Here is a 26,098-nt window from a genome sequence, read left to right as displayed (position 1 = left end):
AGCGTCTTTGCAGAGTTTATATGTGATTGGCTGATTGTCACTATTCACAGCAACTTACGGAGTTTCGATCCCGGCTGACTTGCAGCGTGTTTTACAAGGTTTATATCTGATTGGTCGATTGCCGCTATTCACAGCAACTTAGGGAGTTTATTTGTATTATTCAATTATAACGGTAAGATTCTGCCAACCAAGTGGATTGCAGCGTCCGATTCGCTGCAAGTCGGCCCATCGATGGAGCCAGGAAATCAAAATACACTCGTCTTCGTCTCATGAACACGGTTTGTAATTCTAGATACAATCACATCTACCTCAAGGTAGTATGCGCTTCGGAAGTGAAAAACTTAAACTTTTGCTCAAACTTTCCTCAAGGAATCTTTCAACCAGTCTCTTTCAAAATCAAGAATAAACATATAGGGAGTCACCATGCAAATTTGTGTACAAGAGCGACAAAATACCCGAGATTTACCGATATTTAAAATTGAAAATGGTCAACATCCCTGGTTAACCCTATGCAGAAAAATAAAATTTTCCATTTTCGAAAACTAAGACAGTGAAATTTTATCGTACACCAAGAGCTTTTAAATGAGCCCCCATAAGTGGTAGATCAGACAATTACTGTAAAAGTTTGAGAGTCCGAATATCTGTCCCCAAGGCGTATTGAGCCATGTTCCGCACTTGTATTGCTGTAGAGGTCGATATGAACGTGTAAAAATCATAATGACCAAATTGTACCCTTGCCTCTGCAAAGAGGCGTGTTTCGTTGAACATTGATGCTACGTTAGTGTACGGATACGTATAAATTCTTTGAAGTTCTAATTGACCGTCGAAGCAATCTATTTTGACGACTATCTAATACAACAATCGGTATATGTCAAGAATTTAATGAGTTCGATTGTCGTATATTTAAAACGATCTGATAAACTTTATATCAAATTTCTTCCACTGCCCTGGCAATTTTCTAATCTCATATACCGTTAGCGTTAGCTATCATTTTTCAAAGAATATTTGATACGTTAAGGTTGTTGAAAATATAATATCATTTATTTATTTATTGATCGATTCATTCCTTCATTCATGGCAATAAACGGGAAGGCAGGTCCCATTTACAGGCTCCTTTAAAAGTCTCAGTGCATTGATGAATATTAAACAATATTGATAAACAAACTACTGTTAACACGCACAGATATGTAGCTCTGCGAAACCAGTTACACTTGATGCTGACGAAAAATTGCAGAGCGAATGCTCATTTGAACTTTACACCATTAAATGTCACTTGATGTGTGATGTCCGGTTAAGGATACTGATCATTTCTTCACTTGAACTTGGGCAAAATACAAGAGACGTACACAAGATTGTACCTCATTCCCAGCCGATTAATTTTAATAAATCGGGACAGAGACTTGTACAAATAAATGTGACTAGAAATATTCGTAAAATTCTGGGCATGCCAAGACGACACATTACCTGGGCTGCGCATACGTGAAGCTGTTCGTCCAACAAAGGGGAAATCCGATTAATTGCTTTACGTATTAAAAGTGAATTTTAGCTTATACAAATGTAAATTTGTCTTTTAAATATAAGATTCTTGTTTTGTTATTCATAAAATACAGTATATCATTTATCTTTAACAGTACTTTCATGAAGACTAAATGACATCCTATTATAAAGTATTGGTAGTACACGATGAATCGCAACGTGACAAGATTTCTTTGTCATTTATAATTGTATACATTTACAAACGTTCATCACCTTGACAAATGAACCAATTTGAACAAGTTTAGGTAACGCTACCATGCCACAGTATAGTACACCACCGTTTGGTCTTTTCAGTGTTTCATCCGCATGTGGAATATTTTTAAATTATTTTTTTCTTCACAGCATATCTTGTTCATTGTGTCAGCCTAACACCTTGCTTATATCAATTGCTAATCCACTATGAAAGCCAAAGAATTGTTTTATGGCGCTTAATTGACTATAAACTGTGGACATGTCTAGCAGATGAAGTTGAAGCTGATTTCTTCGAGTATCACTCAGCGTTTTCAGTAGATATCACCCTGATCCAGTTTTCTTCTGGTTAAGTATTCCTAGATGTAGATTTCTTTGCGAAGCAGAAGTATAACACACACCATCCGATATCGAGAGATAATCGCGGACTTGAATAACATAACCATTACATAAATTTCTCTCAATGCAGATCACGGATTCAAGCTAAACCGTGAACATTCATTACTTGTTCTTCGTAAATAATAACATTATCTCTAGGCAGCTTTGTTGGTGAACTGTTTTCGATCCTTCTTCATCTCAGTCAGCTGTTTGGTGGCGCCGCGCATTAGCTTCGTGAACCAGAGAATGTTGAGACAGTCCAGTGTGACGCTGACGACAAGCCATGTCAGCCTGACGTCCCAGGTCAGGCGGAAGAATTCGGGAGTACCCAGCGTAGTGTACACCATGAAGTAGTAAACCGGCATGGCGGCTATTCTGCACAGGAAGAAGGCAAAGGTCATCGCAATACCAGTCGCGACGGCTGACGGATGATTTTTCGGGTATCCAGATGTTACAATAAATACCCTGAAGCAAACAAAAGAAAGTATAGAGGTAGTATACGCCTCGAAAATGCAATCTTTCTTACCCAAAGACCTTTAAAATGAGCCCAACAAGTGATAAATCAGAAAAGAAATGTCTGGCCCGATGAGAATGATATTGTTTCGATAGTCAGTTAGGAACCAGCTCATCCAGATCTCTTGTCAACAAAGCGTCTATAATACTTAACATAATGCACTGTATTGCATGCATTTGAATCCTAGTCCCGTTAAGAATTCACTTGTCAACAATAACCATGCAGTCAGCACATGATCAGGATCACACTCAAAACAGTGGTGGCCAGCGCTCTCACTTTCGTTGCAAGTGAGAGCGCCACCACTGTTAATGTTTGGAGTGTGGGTCAGGATGAGTTGACAAGCTGAAAAGTGTGACCTCAACATGCTATTGGGAACAAAACAAGACATCGTACTTTAAATTGTAACATATATGGTGAAAAAAATCATCAAAAAATACTGCTAGTGATCCTTTTGTAGGTTCACCGTAGCGATCAATGAACAAGACGGCACAGAGAGGTATGCCCGTAACCTACCATGTATTAATGAATGGATTCGAAAGCTCTGCTAACAGTCTGTACGCAGTGAAGTATGGCAGGACACCTAGAAGCTGCCAAGAAAGACGAGAATGGTTTTGTTAAGTCGATTGGCTTTATCTGAGCGCTAAAGGTAAGTCAAATAAAGCACCTTAACATCACAATACAGATATTACTAGGTTCTTGAAGTATCATCAAATGATACAGTATGAATACGATCCAGATATTTGTGTCATACTGCTAGCATGGGACAAGGATGATCACACTGTCTTCAAAATCAAATTTTGGTGTCATACATGTAATTAATTGTCATGGTTCCAGCCTACTTAAGGGGGACTAATACTGAAACGGTTTATAGCTTTAGTAGAAAACTATGGCTGAGATTTTCCTGAGATTCTGCTCGGATTTTTAAACCTATGAACCAATAGAAAACAGTTTTCGTTAAGGTTTACGTGCTGAAACAGAAAGACTAAAACTTTTGCTCAAATTTTGTCAAACTTTTAACCATTCTTTTTTCAAAATCAAGAATAAAAAATCAGGGGCTCACCGTGCAAATTGTGATATATCAGAGAAACAAATTGCCCTAAAAGTTACCGATATCTGAAATCGCCGCCAACCTCATGTTAACTCTATGGAACACGATTGGAACTGATTTGGGATAATTGGATCTTCATATTTTTTTCAAATTTCTCAAAAGTGTTTGGTGCCCTATAGCTGAATGTTGCAATATTACTAATTACTAACAAAAACAAGTGTGTAACGTAAAAAGAAAAGCAGGTTAGCTGACACATACAGAATATACAGACATTACTTCACCATCCAATTATTCCAAATTAGTTCCAATCGTGTTGTGGGGAAAAACAATTGCATTTTCGAGTTTCAAAAATACAACGGTGAAAACTGTATTCACACTCCAAGAGATTCAAAGTGAGCGAGCCCACACATGAAGTAGATCAGTAGCGAATTGTAAAAATGTGAGTCAGAAGAATATCTGTCCCGGGGTGCATCCTACCTGAAACTCATGTTCAATGGATGGTTTTGCTATGATTTGATCGTCGAGTTATTTACATTATCGGTTACCCACACTGCACTGGGAGGGACCCGGATGACAGCCCGAAGTGCAGTCTGAGTAACCGAGACTAGCTTGTTTTAAATAATGGTCAGTGATGGAAACTATCAAACTTCTATTCAACCAAACTGCTTGTGTTACTTGTATACTCACAACAGTGTATGCCACACCCAATACAACAACCGCATGATGAATGCTAAAGGCAACTGCTTCTTGGAAGGTAAAGTCTGTCACAACAAATATCATATCTGAAAGGGCAATGAAATTTCATTCTATAAATATTATGAAACGAAATGAAAACTTTGCTTTGTAACAGCGATTACACCCACACACAACTCTACTTGCAATATTTATTCAACGGCGGCAGTTTAGATAAGAAAAGGCGCCCTCAGCGATGATTTACTAAAATGAGAGGCCAATGTATTCGGATGATCAAGAATTTTGAAAACCGGCGAATGAATATGATGAACGGGACAATGGATGAAAGAAGATCAATATTCATAGGTTTATGCCGATGCAAGGGATAATATTAAGATGTGAGCTCCAAAGCAATACATATTTATTGCCACTTCACTAGCACTAATCCCTCTGAATAGGGAGCACAACATCATCAGCAGCAGCATCAAAAACAACAACATGACGAGTTAATCGTAAAATAAATTCCCAGCAGGGGACTATCCATACAAGTATTCTGCATGAGTCTCTTCTGAGTGCAGAAGTTCACCAAACAAACAGAAATATTTTCGGTTCGAGATATCATGTAAAAAATACCGACCAATGAGGAAAATAATCAAAACATTCAGCAAAAATACAAAATTCAAGATATCTTCACGATGCACATATATCTGTATAAGGTTCATCTAAGGTACTTGCACACTAATTTTCAAAGCAAGATCACAACAGCGGTTCTTGAGTTATTAATTCTTGACCATTTTCACATCTTTAAGCTCATTTGCATAATTTTGGCAATGAAAACTTAATTTGAACAAAATCCCATCTATAGCCCAGGATGCATCCACACACCAAATACCAAGCTAAAGCGTGCAGTGGTTTGTGTGTTTTTGATGTTGACGGACATACTGTACGTACGTACATAAGCACACAAATACATACAGATGCCATCGACTTCAGCTTATACGATAACCTCACATTAGTATACCAAATGTGAGCTAAAAAATGTACCAAAGTCACAGGAAGTAGGTGGAAGATGTTTGAAGAGGGCAATGACATACTTAGCTGTGGATCCATAGCCGTGGTGTTTTCTGACAGGATTTCTGCCTTATACGGTCTGGTTTTGACTTTTACGTGTGGTGGCGGGGTTAAAAATGAAAAAGTCAAAACCAGCCCGTAAAAGGCAGAATATTCCGTCCTAAAACACAACAGCTATAGACCCACAGCTAGGGCATACTCACCGGCTAACATATACCCCGCCATAATGGAGCACGCAATGTTGGTCGCCCATGCGTTCGAAGACCTGTAGTAACGATAGATGACACGAGATTAGCTGTAACGGCGGCAGCCAGGGCAAATGCAAAGAGATTGTTGATCCACAGTGTTTTTAATGGTCAATAAAAATGAAGAAAATTTGTTCCTCGAGTGCGTTGCGTCCACTCCCCGGGTACTGCGCGAAAATCAGCTATTAAACAGGCAAGGTCGTATTGTCACGACAAACTGCTTAAAGACAGAATTGTAACGCACCGCGTCCACGTCCAGCCGAGAACAAAGTATGGTGAGAGAAAAGTTCAGAAAACCGCTTATTCTGGCAACTGATCTTTCCCGTCAATTGGTTATGATAAACTGGGAACACGATTGGAACTAATTTTGGATAATTGGATATTCATATTTTTCAAATTTCTCAAAATTTTTGGGTGCCCTATAGCTTAATGTTGCACTACTACAAATTACTCATTAAAACAAGTGTATGACTTGAAAAGAAAAGCAGATGAGCTTACATTTGCGGATCAAACAGACAGTACTTCACGATCCAATTATCCCAAATTAGTTCCTACCGTGTTTGGAGAAAGTATCTGTCCAACTTTGACGGTTCGCGCATGTGGACCGAAAATTTACATGTGCGGTACCCATCAAAGTTCTTTGGGTAAATACATGTAACATTCATATAAAAAGCTCTTCGTTTCCGACATGGTCTAGCCATCCGATAACAAGTATTATTCGATGGCACAATGTGTCTGTGTCATTTCGCTGATTGTTGCTTGTGACATCATTAGAACAGAAGGCAGTGGTTTTTCCCCGCCGGATTCACTGGTGAAAAAGGCTTGCAGAGTATGAATCGTAAGCCATGCAGAACAAGGAGTGTGTCATGTCAAGGATGTGTCCTCTTCACAGGGAAAACTAAATAAAGTGCGAAATATCCTATTGATAATGAGTTTCGGTTACCCAGACTGCTCTGCGGCCGGAAGAGCGTCCCGCAGAGCAGTCTGGGTAACCGGGACTAATTGATGATAGAATGCTCCTAGGGAACAGTTACTTGGACTCTCAAACGTTTCCAATTCTTTTCTGATCTACTACTACTGGGGAACACATTTTGAAGCCCTTTGAATAAGAAAAACCTTCACCGTCTTAGTTTTTGAAAAATCGAAAATTTTATTTTTCTCCATAGAGTTAACACAGGGATGGCGGCCATTTTGAATTTCAACTATCGGTAAACCAAGGGTAATTTGTTCCTCTAGTACCAAAATATTTGCTGGGTGACCCCCAATTTTTATTCTTGATTTTGAAAGTGAACGTTTGAAAGGTTCCTTGAGAAAAAAAAATTTGAGCGTACTACTTTAACTTGTTAAACAATGTGTATCAATGCTTACCAGATAGGGTTTGCTTGCAAGTCGCGATTCCAAACCAGGTCGTAAATACAAAACGCGCTGACCAGCAATGAATTTATGGTTGAGTAACTCCTGAAATAGATCATATTATATGTTGCAAATTGTAACACACAAGGCACAAAAACTCGGTTTTCTTGACCTAAATTCCTGGTTATCCCATCAGTGGATGTTTGTATAGATGTGCTCGTTAACACTTTGTCATTATTTTTGTTGTTCTCCATTGAAATAGGCCTATATATAACTGTTAGGTATTAGTTAGACAGTGTAAAATGGTCCTTATCCGTGCGCGTGCCCATGTATATATGCACATACCACCAAAAGCGTTGACAAACGATTAAGTTCGACCTTGTGCCACTCAGAGAGAGAGAGAGAGAGAGAGAGAGAGAGAGAGAGAGAGAGAGAGAGAGAGAGAGAGAGAGAGATTGATTTACAGACGAGCACATCGCTACATGTCATTTTGTACCTTGAGTTCCAGTCGGCTCTTTCGGTCGACGATAACGTGACGTACTTTTGGCAGTATTTTCGGGACAGCATAGGTGTTACAATGTAGTACGATACCACAGTCACAACAAATGACAGCGCCATTATCGGTATGTAGTGCGCATGCAAGTACCCCTCATCGCTTAATTTTTCCATATCGGTAGCTCAAAACCTAGATGCCCTGGAGTAAGTTCGTTGTTAGTGACCTTCAGGGGAGGTTCTGTTAAATACGAAAAGCAATATTGAGATTAAGGCATACACATATGGGGAGCCCTCTTTGGGAAAGGTTCTCTACTGTATACTAGACAAAAATGGTCTACACCGGGGTTACGTTCTTTATGCAGCGAATATACCATAATGACAGAATCTTGGTTTAATACCACTCGAGACGCAAAATGCACAAATTTAAAGGGAGGCAGTCGTCGGAACGGCGCTAAAAGGTCCCTAGGGACGCCTAAGACCGATGTACACACTGTATACAAAGTACGTTGGCGATTGATGAAAGTTAAAACATGTATGTTATAATGAACATCGTAAAATGTAAATGTCGCAGCTATGTTGACATGATGCATCTATATATAATGCATGAAATACATTGTTTGTAAACAAGAAAATCGCACATGTGCAGTTCCGACGACCAATTCCCTTTAAATGTCATGAGAATATGAATGGACTGATATTTAATGTTTTTTTTGTGAGATGAAACATTCACTTGGTGAATTACTTTTGCTTTTTCTACGCAAATTATTTCCTGTTGATCAGTATATGTCTTGCAGTAAACATAATACGGCATAGATACAGTGTCAGTGATCCATCAACTTACGGGCTGCAGCCTTTTGACCGACAGTTTTCACTCGGCCAAGAACGGATATTTGCGGCTTAGCGTAAAATCCAGAAGGCTACGACGGTTTTGTACACCCACAGGACGTCTTAGCCCTACGTGCAGCCTGCATGCCCTCATTCCCCGACACACGGCAACAGATAAGAATCCCATTTTAACATTATGAACAAATAAACAAACGATTTCGTGGGTCGCAGACAAAAATTCGGTTGCGAGCACCATTTTTACGAACTTACAGCCTTGCTGGCTGCCCCTGGTTTATATTGTAGAGCAGATCTCGAATGGCAGCGGACCATATGACAGGTGAATCTCCTTGCCTGCAAACGGAGTAATATAGTCCAGGACCTCTCCTCGGTTACGCAAATACGCCACTCTTCCAGCATAGGTTTCGGTACAAGCGCAGCTGTATGCTACGGTTATGCTTTACAAACTGTCAGTATATGCTTCATGTTAAACATATAGTTTTAAAGAGTTTGTTGTACAAGAACCTGTCTGCTGTCCACACTTCCAGCAAGCTATTTCGGCAATGCAGTGCGTTTACGGAAAGTTGACATCATAATATTCTCATGGTAGGATACTTCCTAATTTCACTTTGGGAGGCAGTTTTAGGTCAAACACGGGGAGATTCGATTCCGTGCATGCGCTTTATACATGATTCAGCAGTGACGCATACATCGATAAAAATTGATCGAGAAATCATGTTAAGGCATGACCTGTCCATGAAATGGCCTTGCAGCGCGAAAGGGGTCTTCGATCATAAAAGCTGACTCACTAGAAACGAAATTCCTTAATTTTGACTTTTGTGTCAACCCCAGCCCTCCTCAAAACGAAACTCTTTACTGTGAAATTGGCTTCAGGAAAACTTCTTTATAGAGAATACAAATCTGTCTTCCACGCACACATTGTACAATATGTTCACATGAATAAATATAAACAAACTTTACATTTAAACATTTTCAACGTTCAAACTAGTCTATATTCTTCTATCAAAATTCAAAGTTTGTTTTCTTGGTTTTTTGGTGATCGTACTTTGTGTTCCGTTTTTTCTCGATGAACGCGGATACAGTTTCTCTCTTCCGTTCTGCGTTTATTGTTTCGCGTTCTGAATCATAATAATTTTAGTTTTTGTTACAGAATCTTTGTTGCGATTTCAACGCGCGCAAAACAAATTGGGGTCTTATCCCTCCCCCCTGAACCATTAAAGGAAGTAAGCTTCTAGTGCGTCAGCTACTATGGTTGACGGTCCCTAATCTGCTAATACTAGGCGCGTCTGCAACTCTTGATTCAGTATTGTCACAGTGCCAGACGGACTGTGTTATTATGCATGGCTACCTCACAAAACAAGGTTACGCAGTGAATAAGTGGATGACTCAACGTGCGAAACTGTCTAGCCGCAGTTGAAAACGTTTCAGTTTGATCTTGAACATCCATAAGAGTAGAGATATTCTAGGTGAATGCATATAAATTTATGGTATGCATTGATTTAGCGCAATCAAATTTACAAGTGTCCCGAAATTGTCCACCGTTGTACATGCACGACTCGGTATGTTCTCGGACGATCAGATCTGATCATGATCAACGAACAATGCATGAGGTTGAAAGCGTACATCTGCGTACACGTTACGTAATATTATAACATAAATCTACACGCCACTGTACACTAGTTCTGCCTGACCTTTCTTCGCCGTTACATGCAAATGCCATGCGTTGATTTTATTTCATTTTTCTCGACAATATTTTCCAAAGGAATTTCATTCGCCCAGTAGTTGGCAGCCAAAGGAAGTTTACACCAATGGCATTATACATGTATATCCACTGATACACATACAACGATCTGTCTTTCCGGGACGTATCATTTAAGTGTCTGTTTTCCATCTTTTTATTATCTTTTACAGTGAATTGAAACGAATGTCGTATTTTTAGCTTATGTTTACTCGTAACATGTTGTATTAGCGCAAATACTTGCTGAACGATCAAAGGAACCTCGACGTGTAAGCTTATTGACTTGGGACTGTCTACTCTATCTGACCGCAGCGCCACAGTTGCGAGTGGAGTGATACGTACCGGCCGCCGCGTACTATGCCTATGCATAGTACGCGGCGGCCGGTACGTATCACTCCACTCGCAACTGTGCGCAGCGCTACCTTCATTGTGCAGGTCGTGCAGCCGATCGATTGCCCTGCAGTGGCATTGTGGGTGAAAGCAGACAACTTACCTCGCCTCTGCGAATAGCAATCCCTGTTGTAGCAAAGCCAAATATGTCCAGATGTTAAATTATTTCTGTTAGAAGAGTACAAACTTAGAGCACCGCTTTGTGGATGAAGCTCTGCTTTACAACATCTATCCTCTGAGTGTGCGTGCTGGAGTTCTACACCAACCTCGTCATCAGCTGATTGCTTCGGTTGATTGCGTAAACAGATACCATTCAAACTGCAGCGGCCGGCCGGGCAGAAGCTGGCCACGTCCCTCCCACGTGACATCCATGTTTTGGAGAAGCATAAATAATGCAATGATATCGCACACCGTGTGAACATGAACGTTACAACACTGTACAGTATGTACTTACCAAGCTACAGAGACTGTACAGCAGATCTTTTCCTCGACAATGTCTTCCATGGTTCGAAAGAGCGGTGAAAATTTCAAATGATTGTGGATGAAAGGGTGATATTCTGACCTGACGTGACCGCCGCATGATGATTAACAACGGGCGTTGCAATGTCATTTTATTGTTTATTGAGACAAGTAAATTTCCTGTTGTTGACATACAAATCATTTAATAGCCTTCCTAGGAAGGCTGGCGCAGAGAATTGGCCTTGTATGCAGAATATGCCATATGCGATATTGTTGACAAATAAATGCTACTCCAGCTTAGAATAACCACAGACAATGAGATGTAACCGGACAATGCCAGGTATTAACCTTGCCGACATTGTGTACAATACACAATATCATTGTTGACAAGTGAATTCTAGTTTGAATTCAGTTTCCAACAATCACATCAGGACATCATACACCTGCGCATAGACTTGGTTCAAGTCGGTGAATTAATAAAAATAACATCATTTATAATAGTTTCTCTTGTGTCTCTCCTATTTCGTACAACCGTATTCCGAATTCGGCAGCCCTGGCCAGGTTTTCGCAGCGATTGAATGAATTACCTTTGAGTCTGCGCAGTAGTGAGTTAGTTTCTGCAGGATTCACCAGGTGAAACTCTTCTGTATAGCGTTCACCCCACTCACGCGTTTCACATGAAAATAAAACACAAATCGTCGCGTTCACTCCACTCAAACATTCGCAAATCACAGACTTGAACCAAGTCTAACCTGCGTACTGTGTTAATAAGTTGATTTTAGGGCATTGTAATGTGCTTTGGGGAGTAGAACGAGGAAAGCGGAGTATTTTACAACAAAACAAATATAATTGATACAGTGGAATTTGATTGAGTGTCCGGTTTGCCTTGCAGAGCTCGACGAGTCTACAAGTTGCTTATCATTAGAAAAGTAAACATTTGCAACAAATTGAGTCTTCGTCTTTGGTTGGTGTTAGATTACAGCGCGCGGCAAACGTTTCCCATACACTGTCTCGTCACGATCACTGCAGTCGTTTCAGCATGTCACTCACAACAAGCATAACACTGCACTACATGCACATCACCAGTTTTCTTTTAGGTGTTTACTTTTAAATTGGGAACTTTATGAAGAAACAAGTAAATTCTTTTTAAAAAAACTTTTCTTCTCCTCTCGATGTCAGCAATCACGACAACAGTTCCTTCAGCATGCAGTCTGTAGCATTGCCAGTGCAGTCTACTCTATCAACAAGTTTGACACGATACAACACTGAATATTGTCAACCAGAAAATGCTAACACTCCTGCATGAAACTTTAATCCCGCTTTCTCTTTTGTCTCAGCTAAATGAAACTTTCTCAATTGACACTTCTCTGAGCTACAAAATAGACTTGAAGAAAAGTGTTGATTTTGCACATGCAAGTGCAATTCAATCAACACGGTACATAATTTTTGTGCCATTGAATAGCACACCCAGTGTTTCTGAAATAATTCACTGTATTTTGGCACTTAAAGCGCAGTGGTCGTCGCGCTGCGCGTGCGTGATTTTTTTGTTGATAAACATAAATTTTTGTAAACATAAGTCTTCTCAACTTCAATAGGAGTGAGATGGGAGCAGTCCCCCACTTTGTTAAGGCCTTTGTAAGACTCAACATCATGCAATAGTAAAATATTAAGATCGGAAACGAACTTCAGTGGTGTATTTCTATCTATAAACTCGTGTAAGGCTACGAACATTGGGACACTACACTCAGCACATTATGTCGCTGAGTTTACTGCACGCAGACACAGTGAACAAAAAGGTTTGATCGCGCGCGATCACGTTGGTTGTACACAATGCTATGTACAGTACAGTGAAAATACATAACTAAAATGATCAACATTGCCTATATATGTAGACCAGCAACAAGCACAATGCCTAACACAAAAATTACACTCAAGACCATGATCGGCAAGCCAGAGCAGGACACCAGAGATGTTGTTGGGAGACGGTCACCGCATTGACGTACACGGATATAGAGAATTCGGTCCCACCGTACCGGCCCGGACGACTTGGCCCACAACCAACTGTTGTAACCATGTCTTACTTCTCCTAGTATAACGTGGTAAGAAACAGTACAATGACAGGAAACAATAGACAAAACGAGCGGGTTTTCGCGGCATTTGGCGGGAAAATTGCACGGCTACACCGTGCATAGACGTATCGAGAGATCCTATGCCCCGGTCCTGTGCACGGTCATGGCAGTGATCCAACCGCTAGCTGGTGTAGGCCTAGCGGTGATGGGCAAACTTCGTTGTTGTATACGTACCTCCTGATTGCCGGGTAGGTCTGAATCCTCTTTCAAGTGAGATAACCCCACACATAACAAGAAGACCTATGAAAGGTCCTTCGCTTGACTTGATACCTGTACTCGGAATTCTCGTTTGCACCCCCAAACGGGGTAAACATTGTGTTGAGTTGGATTCTCCACAGCCGAGTGTAGCGCGCCATATACCCGGTTTGACACGGACATTCATACAGACCACGGAACGGAACAGATGCAGAGATGCTTCTTGCTGCAGCGGGTATGGCTCTGCGAGTTGTAAATTTCTGTAGTTTGGGTTGTTGTCTTTGTACTCCTGTCGGGCCTCTTGAAATGAAAGCTCTCGTCCTTGCTAGCGATGTCGAAAACTAGAGCCCGGTCGTTGATAGTCTGTTGGCGTATACATGCGTACATGCGTACGTCTAGCTCTATGGCTCGAGCGATAACAGTAGCCGAGCCCAATTCAACTGATTCAACAAAATCATGAGCAAATGTGATCTCAATCCAGCGTGCAATTATTGTTCAATATTCAGCAGATATTTAACTTAGATTAATTGACCTTTTATTGCGTGTTACATTTGGTTAGTTGGTATACTTGTGACAGATCAGCCGCCATTTTAACAAGCGGCAATATCGCAAACATACAATCAACCCGTAACATGTGCGGCGTTCTTGGATTTGTTTACAACAGAGGGGGACCCCTCAGGAGGATGCGCAGCGCGACGACCACTGCGCTTTAATTTCCCGGACGGCATCATACACGGCAACGGGTTAGCATGGAGGGGACGGTGATATCTCTCTGCCTTCAAAATATTCTGTACCTTGCTGAAGAAATACAATGTTCTACTTAATAAAACGCCCAGAGTCAGTCCGGTTGATGTTGAGGACTTTCCTCGAGATATAGATCCGACACTCGAAAAATATGCCAGTGAGTTTTGTCTGAGTTGTATTTCCCAAATCAAAGTACACAAATAGCTGAAAGAAAACTTTGATGATATGCAGTAAGTAAGGGCGGTGTCAAGCTTGTTGTGCATGAGTGGCATGCTGAAACGACTGTCATGATTGCAGACGAGTGGGAAACGTTCGCCGCGCGCGCTGTATAATCTAACATCAAAGACTCAATTTGTTGCAAATGTTTACTTTTCTAATGATAAGCAACATGTAGACTTGTCGAGCTCTGCAAGGCAAAACGGACACTCGATCAAATTCCACTGTAACATACGTGTAGCCTACAGCTTAGACTCTCCACAGTCGCTGTGCCTTGTTTTGTGCGCGCCCACGGTGGGCCTGCATTCGAAGGCTGCGCTGTGCAGCTGTGAGCACGCGCTGCCAGACACAGCGACTGTCCGTTTTTGCAAGTATATGAATATTCATAAGGGTAGTGTCGTCAAAGAAACACCTATCTAACTGGGCGGAGATAATTTTACTAGTAGCTGGTAGACTTATATACGCAGTATGTTTTTATTTTGATTTTTAATTTTATTTGGCTATGCTACCTGTCATTTTTGTTTTGATTAACGGATTTGTGGAGTTCTATAAAGTACCCGGATCAGGCAGAAATCCGACCGGTCGCTTGCAAGAACGTCCAGACCCTGGGATTCGCGTCGCGTCTCTGAAGGGCGCGCGCGTGTTCCAACAGGGAAGAACGCGAATAGCAGGGTCTCTGCTAGACTACCTACAGCTCTACGCACAGTATACTTAAATCCCCGTCAGGTCAGACAATCTTACCGCTAGCGGTTGTATACATGTGGCTCTGCATGGCAGGCTGTGTGTTAATAGGCCTTGTGGTTGGAAACACACAGCGCTGCTATGCAAAGCTCGCGGTTGTAGTAAAACTGTTCGCCGTAGAAAATGCCATGAGTTTCTGGAATTTGGTAAAGTCTGCTCCCAACATTGCAATTAAACTTTCATCACTCCACAACCGTGACGATAGGCATCTTGGCGCAATGTCATCACTTTGTGCTTTTAAAACTTGCTCACATTTTTGTTGTCTGCCATGCGTGGGACACTAAAATAGAAACATACGCCCTAAGATAATAATGAATTGTACTATGCCTTAATACTAGAATTGGCCCGGCGATCTTCACAACATCTGTAACACGTGCATAATGAGCTATTTGTTTACAGATGTTTAGGAGGTACAATTAATCGAAATATGATAGGCCACGTCCTTCTGTGAATTAACTACTTTCAGACAGTCCATAAAGAGACGAACATTTATTAGGCTCCTTTACACCCTAGTTTTTGTCAAGCATTTTACGGTACTACAATACGTTAAATTTCAGAAAGCTGTATAATTTTAGATCGTGAAACATGCATACCTCTCCTGGGCTTCTCAGATCAGATGTACGGAATTTTGGCGAGAAATATTTCCTTTTATTCGATTTTTACAATACTGTTTCCCTGACAATATGAAAAGGCTGGTCCGTTGTTCTCAAATACTTTTGCTGTAAATATTGACTATCTTACACAGTCGTTTTTTTTTGTTGTTAAGCAAACCATACAAAATGTTAAAATACTTTCGATTGACCACAAGCGCTAACTTGACCAGAACAGTTAAGACCTGCTTTACATATCACGGACTTTTATCGCGGGTTATACTTTTCCGGTTTCATTTCAGAAGAAGACGAGACGTTTGCGCCAGCGAAAGTAAGGTGATAAATAGAACAGAAATAAAGAGTTATTCGAAATTTATGCAATTTAATGTTTCTCGTTCAATTTACATGTAACCAAACTGACTACATTTGCGAAGAAGTGATCCCACGCTTTCTACCGAAACCATTCGTCTACAGATTTATAATGCTCTAAAATTTCCTAAACCGTAATATTCGACAACTACGCTGCAATTTCATGATTTTTCCCATTTGAATGTACTATATTGAATAATATATTGTAGAGTATTTAGGCGATAGATCGAGCAGAAAATCGATCGATCTAGCAGACTACCCAACCCACGGGTGCCTGTAGTTTCACCATGGGCTGAGGGACAGTTTCACACCCCCCCCCCCCCCCCCATGGACGACAAAAATTTTGAGAAAAATAGTATATAAAACTACTGAACAACCGGTCACTAAAGTCGTTCGGTGTCCCGCTAATAATGAACAGCCGGACTTCGTTCCGTGACCGCATTTTTTACAGCCCATCGGAAAGGCTATTAACCAGTGGTTTTTGCGACCCTCTGCCAAATTTTTATCCCCGTTGCTTTGCACGCGAACTACATTGCATAAGAATTTGACCTCGGATATGTAACTTCGGTGCAAAGTTCAACGTCAACATCAAATATGAAACCCTCGAAGATTTGCCGAATCTCTGTGACCTAAATTTATCAATGGTTGAAAGCACTCAACAAGGTTGGAAATAACAGTTGTTGTTACATGACGTAACAAACTGTGTAGATAATGCTAGGCTCATGTGCTGGCATGCGACCAGAACGCATTTCCTTCAGAGAGCACGTGAAAAACAGGTGAATGGCAGGTCGGTGTCTTTCCACTGTTGAAATAATCTACTTGATAAGAAATACTTCTTGTCCGATCTTTCTAGACATTAGTATATGAATGATGTACTTATTTTTGTGTTGCAAGATTTACTGAACTGCTTGTGACCTACCTCTTCGGGAAATTATTATTGTGCAGAAACATCGCTTTCTTTGAATACCGAAAATAAGTGGCGTTCTCGGTATCACGATAGCTATGAACAACAAATACCAGCGTGTGCTTGTGTATGTATGTATGTATGTATGTATGTATGTATGTATGTATGTATGTATGTATGTATGTATGTATGTATGTATGTATGTATGTATGTGTATGTGTGTGTGTGTGTGTGTGTGTATGTATGTATGTATGTATGTATGTATGTATGTATGTATGTGTATATATGTATGTATGTATGTATGTATGTATGTATGTATGTATGTATGTATGTATGTTTTTATGCATTTATGTATCCACGTATGTATGTATGTATGTATGTATGTATGTATGTATGTATGTATGTATGTATGTATGTATGTATGTATGTATGTATCTACAATATATTTATGTATATCTAATGTGGATTGATGGATGCATGAATGGATGCACGTGGGTATTGATTGATTCATGGATGGATGCATGTTGCATTGATGGACAAATAAACAATGCACGCACATACATGTGTAAATGTGTTTATATAAATAGTATGTACAATAATTTATGATAAGAGAGTATGAAGATCACCGGGTGAACACGCGTGAAAGGGTTCATTGGCTTAGAGTGGCGCCTGGATCTGACATAGTATTTACTGGCGTTCAAGCACAATCACTCAATAAGTAACCCTGGCATACGCAACTTCGCTACCGGACGGGGACCTTACCTCAAAACAACTACGCTTACCTAAACTAGTATTAGCCGTGCAGACCAGACTATGTGGCTGAGGAAAATTTGGAACCCTAAAGTCACGACGTCATATACAAAGCCTGAAAAGGCCACATATCGAGCTGATTATGTCAGAATGAGTCACAAAGGCGTTTTTGTGACTTACACAGGTAAAGATTCGGTATTTGGAGACCAGTAAAGGATACGATTTTGGCCATAGTAACTTTTGGGGTATATCATGCTATTACTAACTAGAGACTTTAGGTGGAAAAGGAAATTGTAAGTAAATTTCCTTTGGAGGTACACATGCAGGTTTTGGAGGTAACGGCTATATATTAGCCCCTTTCCCGGCCTGCGTCCAGCAAGAAGTGTCTAACGATTTTGTTTATGTTCTGGTAGGCCCATATGTATACGGATTACGCAAAGAGTTTGATTGAAGGTGTTTATCTGTAAAATATAACAATCTCATAGAAAACAGTGCAGATTTGAAATGTATCATGTTTATCAACTGATAGAGTCAGTAAGCTTAAATAGATTCAGCATCAGGTATTCAATGTCTATATCCTTGCCAGTTGGAAGATAATTTGTGATATCCGAGCACCGTGTGGTGCTGTGACTGGGCGGGCTACATGTGCATATGCATTGGGGATAAGACGTTTTATCTCAAACGAAGAAAATAGTCGAGGAAAAGACAAACAGCATTTGTGAACGTTGTGTGATCGTCACTATCCTCCCTTGCTATTTATCTTTTTGTGTCAACATGCAAAGATTAGGTCGCTACAAACGTTATACGTATTATATTGCAAGTACCGTGCGGGACCAGGCTATCATTAAATGATAGAAACGAAAGGTTTACATAAACTTCTCTAGAGGGCGTACTACATTATCACTGTGTCGATCCCATCCGATCTTGGTCTGCACACATTCGAATGGCAAAATTATATAAACTCGCATCTCGCGTATCCATCAATAAGACAACAGTATGAAACAGTGGATGTAAAGACAGAGTTTTTAATAATTGCAGTCTAACGATTCAAAACAACTGCAGCTGAAGATAAAGTGGTAACGTTGTACAATGCAGGATAAAGAAAAAAACATAAGTATCTGTCAGTAAATCTGGGAAAGCTTGCTCTGGTATATGCACTGTACTGTAGCAGAATATATTTACCCAAGTCTATTCACAGATATATCCCGCCAAAAGACATTTGCGGCAGAATAACATTTAGCTGCTGATTCAATCGTCCATTTACAGGTGAAAGGTTTCAGCAGAACTCAGAATGCTTGTCAGAAAAATTTTACTGTGAGAGAAAAACTGCAGTTGTTTGGTTTCTGTGAAATGGAACTGCTAACAATTCAATATAAGGATATTGTATGAGCGACTTCATTCTTGGCCATACATTGCACTTTCTTTGTCACTTCCATTTCTGACTGAAAATGAAATTTTTGGGCTATTATGGTTTCTATGCAATAAAACTAATACGGGTAGTACATTTTTTCCCTTGGATGAAATCAGTACATAGAGAGAAAAACTTAGTGTCAATGTGATTTTGAAGATTAATTTCTATGGGTAGGAAAACCACTGAACTTCAGGCTTCACTTAACTACGATGCTTTTATAAAAACCCAGAACCTTATATCAATTTCATGTACATCACAATGAGGAAGAATATAAAAAAAAACACCATTGGTTCACAAATTACATATACATACAGCCATAAAGTGGCAAAAACTATATTTTGGGGTTCGTTTTTACTAAAATCACAATTGGTGAAAGTATTTCACTATTCAGGGCGGTATTACTGTTAAATTAAGAAAGACAGAACAAGTGAATATGGCAAAAACACTGGTATTGTGTAAAAAAAAATTGTTAAGATTCATTTCTGATTATTCACAGCTTGAATGGGTTCTAAGGCCAGTGACACCCCCAACAATTAGGCACTGGACACTTACATACTTGGACAATGGCGACCATACACTATACCCCATCCCTAACGGTTGCCCTAACAGGTGAGTGGGAAAAATCCAGTTGTTATCAGTCCAGGGGATAGCTGACCTGATAACTTCAGATAATATTTTGGTTCACATTTCAGCATGGACATTGCACTGTTACACAATTTGGCGCAAACTTTATATTTGCTGTTGAAAATATGATGCAGTTCCATTTCTTAACATCTCTTGTTCCCTGTGAAGCGAATTTTATATCTCTCACAAAATGTATAATGTGAAAATTGAAGTTGAGTTCATTGAAGGATAATTTCAAACAAAAGCAAAGATAATAAAGGGAATAACAATTACAACATTGCACTACACTGAACTTGATCTATGACCAAGTTGTTATGAATGCAAATAGCAAAAAATATCACTTATAAAGCTAAAGTCGATTACATGCAAAATGAAAGAAGTTTTGAACTTCTTATAAATATGATCCTTCTCTCTGTAATGCTGACAGCCTAAAGTGTAAATCTCTTCAAAACGTCGAATTTTGGGGTAAAACATTAAAAATAACTACAAACAGGGAAAACTTGAATTTAAACATGGGGAAAAAAGCTCTAAAAATTGAAATCACGAGTATATGAATTTTACGACCCCATGTTTTCAAGAATTGAATAATCTTTAACTTTCACACAATTTCTTCATTTTACGTATTGTCTTTGCGGAATGTCAAACTTAAGACAGTGGTTCATTGTAATCCTTAATTCCATTCAACCAAATAATAAAAAATCCGGAATTGCTTCATTGAATTACAATTCACCATGACATTGAACTCAGACACATGGTCCCCTACAATGTTCATGCATTTCCAGTCACACTGATCCAAGTGAAGATAACATTCATATATATGACGTATTCTGGTACTAGATCAACATAAAGTGTTGATCTGTCATGGTGCAAATACTTCCCCTTTTATTTGCTTCAAACAATGAGCCTTTCCTGTCTCCTCTCAGTACCGTTTTATGGTCTACTTGTAACACACGGTTACTAGGCATGAATAGTCTAAGAAATATTGTATATTATAATTATGAATTATGAATATCCTTTATAAAATAGTTTTTGATGTTTCACCAGGGTTAAGCTTCCTTTCTGCTCTGCAATACTTGAAAGTCATTGAACAAGTACAGATCACACTTGACATAGCTGCCTTCATTGCATCCAATATAGTAAAGTGTATCAACAACCATAGTACCATGTGCCCGTTGATGGCTTGTTCAGGTGTGATCCATACCCATTGAGTAAATATCCACGCATTGTAGAGCTGAAAGGAAGCTCAACACTGATGTAACAACAAAACTATGTTATAATCATATATTTCATAATTATAATGTTTCTTAGACTATTCATCACGACCAGTCAGCCCGTGCTTGTGAAGCATACTGAAAGACCTAGCAGCAGCCTTTGGTTCATCAACAAAGATTTTATACATTAAATTTTGTATATCAGGGATCATATTAACTCCATATTATACTTCTAGGCTTCTTCAATTTTAAGAAGTAATCTGCTATTTTTTTTGATATGGAGGGTCCCATCTCCCAAATAAATCCAAAGGTTGGCATTTTCTATCTTACATTCCTCACCATAGGGACCTTCAAACAGCAGAATCACTTAAAAAATCATACTCTTCCATTGTTGTTATTGATACATGTAATTTAATTCACCTACAGTGTGACATTCTGTCATTGACAATTTGTCATGAGTATGCAGTTTATCTTCATAGCTTGAATACTGGGTATTTTAACATGCTTCTGAGAGTAGACCAGAAAAAACCTTGGGTGGATATATGGTTTGCAGAGCAAATCAAAACTTCAAAAAACGTTTAGGAAACTTGAGTTTTATAAGCTATCAAACCATGTGAAGTCCGCAGTTTGGGTCAGTTCTCTTCTTCTTGTACCTTCTGATACAACCTATTTTGGACATAAACTTACAAAGGAATATTGAAAACTACACTCCGTAATTGTTTTTTAAAATCAAAATGAAAACAAAACTTAGCCTACATGACAAGAGAATCTCATTGCAATTTCAGAATTTGTAATGGAGGGAACAAAGCAATTACAGTACCCGATGTAGTCTAAAGGTGGGTTGGTTTATCGGAAGTATTGCAGTTGTATTTTCAGCCAAGTTGCCTTCTTATATATTTCCTCATCTTTTAACTGCTGCTTTGCAAAAATGTATTTGCACCTCTATCGTGTATTATTGGTATTTTCATACAGGCGTGGTTTCACTGCTAACAGAAAGGGTACAGGTACTCATGGAAAGCAAACATTTTGTGTGGCGACCAAATTTTAGATTTTGTACAAGTTAAGCCTTTGAGTGCTGTATTTTTTCCCATCAAAACTTTTGTGTATCAGTTTTCCATTTTTGAGAAATTTTTCTGTAAATTTTTTGACAATTTTGGACCAAACGGTCATATCTTTTTATTGGCTACAGTTTTTAATCAAAATTATGGGAAAATATGAAAAACAAGTCATCGTTGATGACACAGTCCCCACTTGTTAATGGGTACTTTGATTACAGGTCCTCAGAGAGGATAGAGTCCTCTTCATTAGGTCTGTGATAAAAATACTGTGATAAAAATACTTTTGAATAAATTCGCTTGATACATGTCTGAGTTCAGGACATGAAAAAATCATAACAAAATGGCCGCACAGCAGCTATATTGAATTGTATCACAAAACAAATTAACGTGCAAATGTGTGACCAATCCTATCACAAAGCAAATTAACGTGCATATGTATGACATTGGTCAATCTCCTTTTACCAACTTTGAATAAAATCGCTTGATACATGTCTGAGTTATGGTTCTGGACATGAAAAAACGCAATAAAATGGCCACACGGCGGCCATATTGGATCGTATTACAAAACAAATCAATGTGCATGTGTATGACATAGGTCAATGTCCTTGTACCAAGTTTGAATAAAATCGGTTGAGATATGCCTGAGTTATGGCTCTGTACATGAAAAAATCGTAATAAAATGGCCGCACAGCGGCCATATTGGATCGTATCACAAAACAAATTAATGTGCATAGCTATGACATTGGTCAATGTCCTTGTACCAACTTTGAATAAAATCTGTTGAAACATGCCTGAGTAATGGCTCTGTACATGAAAAAATCATAATAAAATGGCCGCCTGGCGGCCATATTGGATCGTATCGCAAAACAAATTGATGTGCATATGTATGACATAGGTCAATGTCCTTGTACCAACTTTGAATAAAATCGATCGAGATACGCCTGAGTTATGGCTCTGTACATGAAAAAATCGTAACAAAATGGCCGCACGGCGGCCATATTGGATTGTATCACCAAAAAAATTGAAGTGCATATCTATGACATTGGTCAATGTCCTTGTATCAACTTTGAATAAAATCAGTTGAAACATGCCTGAGTTGTTGCTCTGTACATGAAAAAATCGTAATAAAATGGCCGCCTGGCAGCCATATTGGATCGTATCACGAAACAAATCGACGTGCATCTGTATGACATATGAAGTAATCCTTGTACCAAGTTTGAATGAAATCGCTCCAGGCATCTCTGAGATATCTGCGTGAACGGACGGACGCACGGACGGACGCACACACGGACGCACGCACGCACGCACGGACATGACCAAACCTATAAGTCCCCCCGGACGGTGTCCGTGGGGACTAAAAATTGTCTAGATCTGAAATAAAGATAAGGCGACAAAAATTGACTTCGGCACTCAATGGGTTAACCCTCCACTGTGTATCACACAACTGTTTCCTTACAAACCTGATGTGTTTATCTCCATTTCATACCCTTCCATATACACACCTTTGATCTAGTCACATTTTTTCAAGTGACATGCTTGGATCAGAACACTGATACACTGGGGTGATAACTTTACAGAATGACCAAACTATCTCCCAATGAGGAACTGGTACACGTGACTTGCTCAAACGGTGTCTATCTTCATTTGCCTATTAGAATGTTAACTTAGTATATAAGCTTGCAACTGGATAAATGTAATAAAATGGTTCTTCTACAAACATTTGCCTAAATCTGCTGATATTGCTCATCTATTTATCATCTGTACATATATGCAAGATATTTTTTTGCATCAATTTGATAGTATACAAACTTATCTTTTTACCCTATCAAAGTTTCAAAGTTTGAAGATTTGAAGCACTCATTCACATCAGCCATACTGCAACTTGGATATTGAGATTTCCTTGAAGCAAACTTTACGATTTCCACGGTTTAGGTGTGAGTATGGCATTCATCAAAGACATGGTGCTTCTTTGCTCCTTATCAATGGCAAGTTAAAAGTAATGAGAGGTTTCTATATCCAGTTTGAATCTCCAACTTAAACTATTTTGAGGCTTGTAAATGAAAATTTGTTCATCCTTGATGTCACTTTATACATAAAATGAAAGATTCCTCTTGGCGTTATTGCAATATTTTGTCAAAATATGATCGGTATACCCCAACAGTACCTAAACAAGAGTATGTATATCTTGTCCTTCAAGACTCAGCTTTTATCCCCAGAGATTTAAGAACTTTGCCAGTGCTTTATGCATTATGTTTGATGTTTGTTGATAAGAATATGAGATGTGAGTGAGGATTTGGTGATAAGTACAGTATAGCTGAATACGACTGGAATTTGTGTTCTTCTAAAGGAAGTTAACACTAGTAAATTATCCTTTCCTATAAAGGGGAATTACTTATCCTTTCTGAACACTATCAATTGGCAAGCTAATATTAGAAGAAAATCTCAGAAATCACAAAATCATGGAACTTGTCGAGTTCATTACTTCATTGAAGTCACATGTTTGATCAGGTGTGTAGGTATCACTGGTGAATTGCACAGTAAAACCCATACACTGCATCATGGGATATGCCCTGATGATATTTGACAACACGTGTGAAGGATGTCAATGTTGTGTGTGAGATGGCTTATACAACTGTGATGTGTCATGTGACACAATGTAACATTATATGAAGCCAATGTAATGTTGAATGAAGCTTGTGCACTGCTTTGGATATTTAGATAAGTGACTATCACAGGATATTTCAATGAATGTATATATGTCACCTGTGAAAAAGTGAAAGTTTCTAAGTAGTTCAGACAAGTCATTTTAATATCATGCAGTTTTACCATGTATAAATCGGCGCCACATAACCCAAGGGGCTGAAAATGACAACAGTGCTACACTTGCTGTCTGTTGTAAAATGTTTGGCTGGCACTTTGCTGTGTAACATACAGGTGGTAGTGTCCACTATCTGACATGTTACAAAGATATACTCTCTCATACAATGAAAAATAACAGAAATTGTATAATGTAACTCAAATGCACCACACTACTTGTGTGTGCATATTCTATCTTCATCAACCTATATAAAATGTACGTTACTTTATGCAAAACAAAACAACATATGAAGCACGGCTGAAAATTTTATCGCAATAATCCAGGCCTGCAACTGCTACAACATGATATTATAAATGATAGGGCATGCATCTGCACATTTTATTAGATGGGACAAATTACATGGGGTAATGCATTATAGGAGGATGTGGACATATAGTGCAAAATCTTAGGCATGTGAATATTCTCAAGTGATAATACCGCATTATCATATAATTTGCATACATTAACAGTAGTTATTCACATACTTTGCGAACACTGATATTGTTGTGTCAAACTTCAAGCATTAGATGGCTGCAGATATATGGATTCTTGTACTATTAAAAAGTGTTTAATAATAAAAACCAAGAGATTTTAAAAGTAAACATATGTTATATATGCCGGTTGAAAACACCATTAGTTGTTTTATAAGTACAGCAGGGACATCAGTGTTACTTGAGTTGGTTGTAACACAGTCACTCCACAAAGTGACCGGGTTTGAAATCATCACTGACAGTCAGGTGACATAGCATGTAAACAGTAACAATGCGTACAGTACATCTATAGCAGGGACAGCCAGCCACTACGTCATAAATGTGTGTAGTAAAGCGTGAGAAGTACTGTACAGGAATGAAAAGTTCATAAAAAGTAAGAGTAAAACACAACAATGGAAAAGAAGTGGTCAACACCTGCTATTTAAAATTTGTGAGAGGAAGTTGCATTGATCAACATTTTTTAAGTTTTTTTTTTTCAATTTTTTGTTGCTTTGTTTCTTTTGAGAGAAAACACTCCATCTGAGAAGGTTGACATCTGAAGTTGACGACGTGACCTTCTCTTTAGGCAGCTTTCTTGTTATTTATACTTGGGTTGTTCTTTTTTAGCAAAAGCTTCTTGAGACCTCTGTAGATCTTCATGAACCAGTAGACGTTGATGACGTCCAGGATGGCGCTTGCCAACACCCAGGCCACACGCATTCCCAAGGACAGCTGGTAGAACTCCGGTGTGGCCCATACCGAGTACATGGTGTAGTAATAGATTGGCATGACGGCTATTCTCACCAGGAAAAAGGACACGCTCATTGCCACTCCGTTGAAGATCAGGTAGGGATTGTTCTTGGGGTAGCCTAGTACATCCAAGAACCATCTAGGGATC

At 39.2% G+C, this 26,098-nt stretch overlaps 2 protein-coding genes across 4 annotated transcripts in view; both read right to left on the bottom strand.

Moving 5' to 3' along the window:
* Positions 1–1,352: 1,352 nt before the first annotated feature.
* Positions 1,353–11,796, bottom strand: LOC139138894 (TLC domain-containing protein 4-B-like). Of its 3 annotated transcripts, none has more exons than XM_070707475.1 (7): positions 10,927–11,796; positions 7,503–7,739; positions 7,022–7,111; positions 5,612–5,673; positions 4,353–4,447; positions 3,131–3,204; positions 1,353–2,568 (listed from the first exon to the last, which is right to left on the bottom strand). In XM_070707475.1, exons 2-7 carry the CDS (start codon positions 7,673–7,675, stop codon positions 2,259–2,261), a joined length of 804 nt encoding a protein of 267 aa, XP_070563576.1. In that variant the 5' UTR covers positions 7,676–7,739; positions 10,927–11,796; the 3' UTR covers positions 1,353–2,258. The 3 variants fall into 3 exon arrangements, with proteins under 3 accessions (XP_070563576.1, XP_070563573.1, XP_070563574.1); XM_070707472.1 differs by lacking the exon at positions 10,927–11,796 and adding an exon at positions 10,576–10,912; XM_070707473.1 differs by lacking the exon at positions 10,927–11,796 and adding an exon at positions 8,597–8,768.
* Positions 11,797–18,578: 6,782 nt separating this feature from the next.
* Positions 18,579–26,098, bottom strand: part of LOC139138893 (TLC domain-containing protein 4-B-like) — a 29,619-nt gene continuing 22,099 nt past the window's right edge. The window contains exon 7 of the mRNA XM_070707471.1: positions 18,579–26,089. Coding sequence (XP_070563572.1) covers positions 25,783–26,089 — 307 coding nt within the window. The 3' untranslated portion in view covers positions 18,579–25,782. The remainder of the gene's footprint in view (positions 26,090–26,098) is intronic.

This window comes from Ptychodera flava, chromosome 8 (assembly GCF_041260155.1).
Source record: "Ptychodera flava strain L36383 chromosome 8, AS_Pfla_20210202, whole genome shotgun sequence".
Lineage (NCBI taxonomy): Eukaryota > Metazoa > Hemichordata > Enteropneusta > Ptychoderidae > Ptychodera > Ptychodera flava.
This window is presented reverse-complemented; position numbering and strand designations above follow the sequence as displayed.

Bases quoted from the DNA above. Each gene is read 5' to 3' on its own strand.
- LOC139138894 (XM_070707475.1), bottom strand. From the start codon at position 7,675: ATGGAAAAATTAAGCGATGAGGGGTACTTGCATGCGCACTACATACCG. The intron at 7,112-7,502 runs GTACAAAATGAC...GATCTATTTCAG, and splicing joins AGAGCCGACTGGAACTCAAG to GAGTTACTCAACCATAAATT. The intron at 2,569-3,130 runs GTAGGTTACGGG...TGTTTGCTTCAG, and splicing joins AATCCATTCATTAATACATG to GGTATTTATTGTAACATCTG.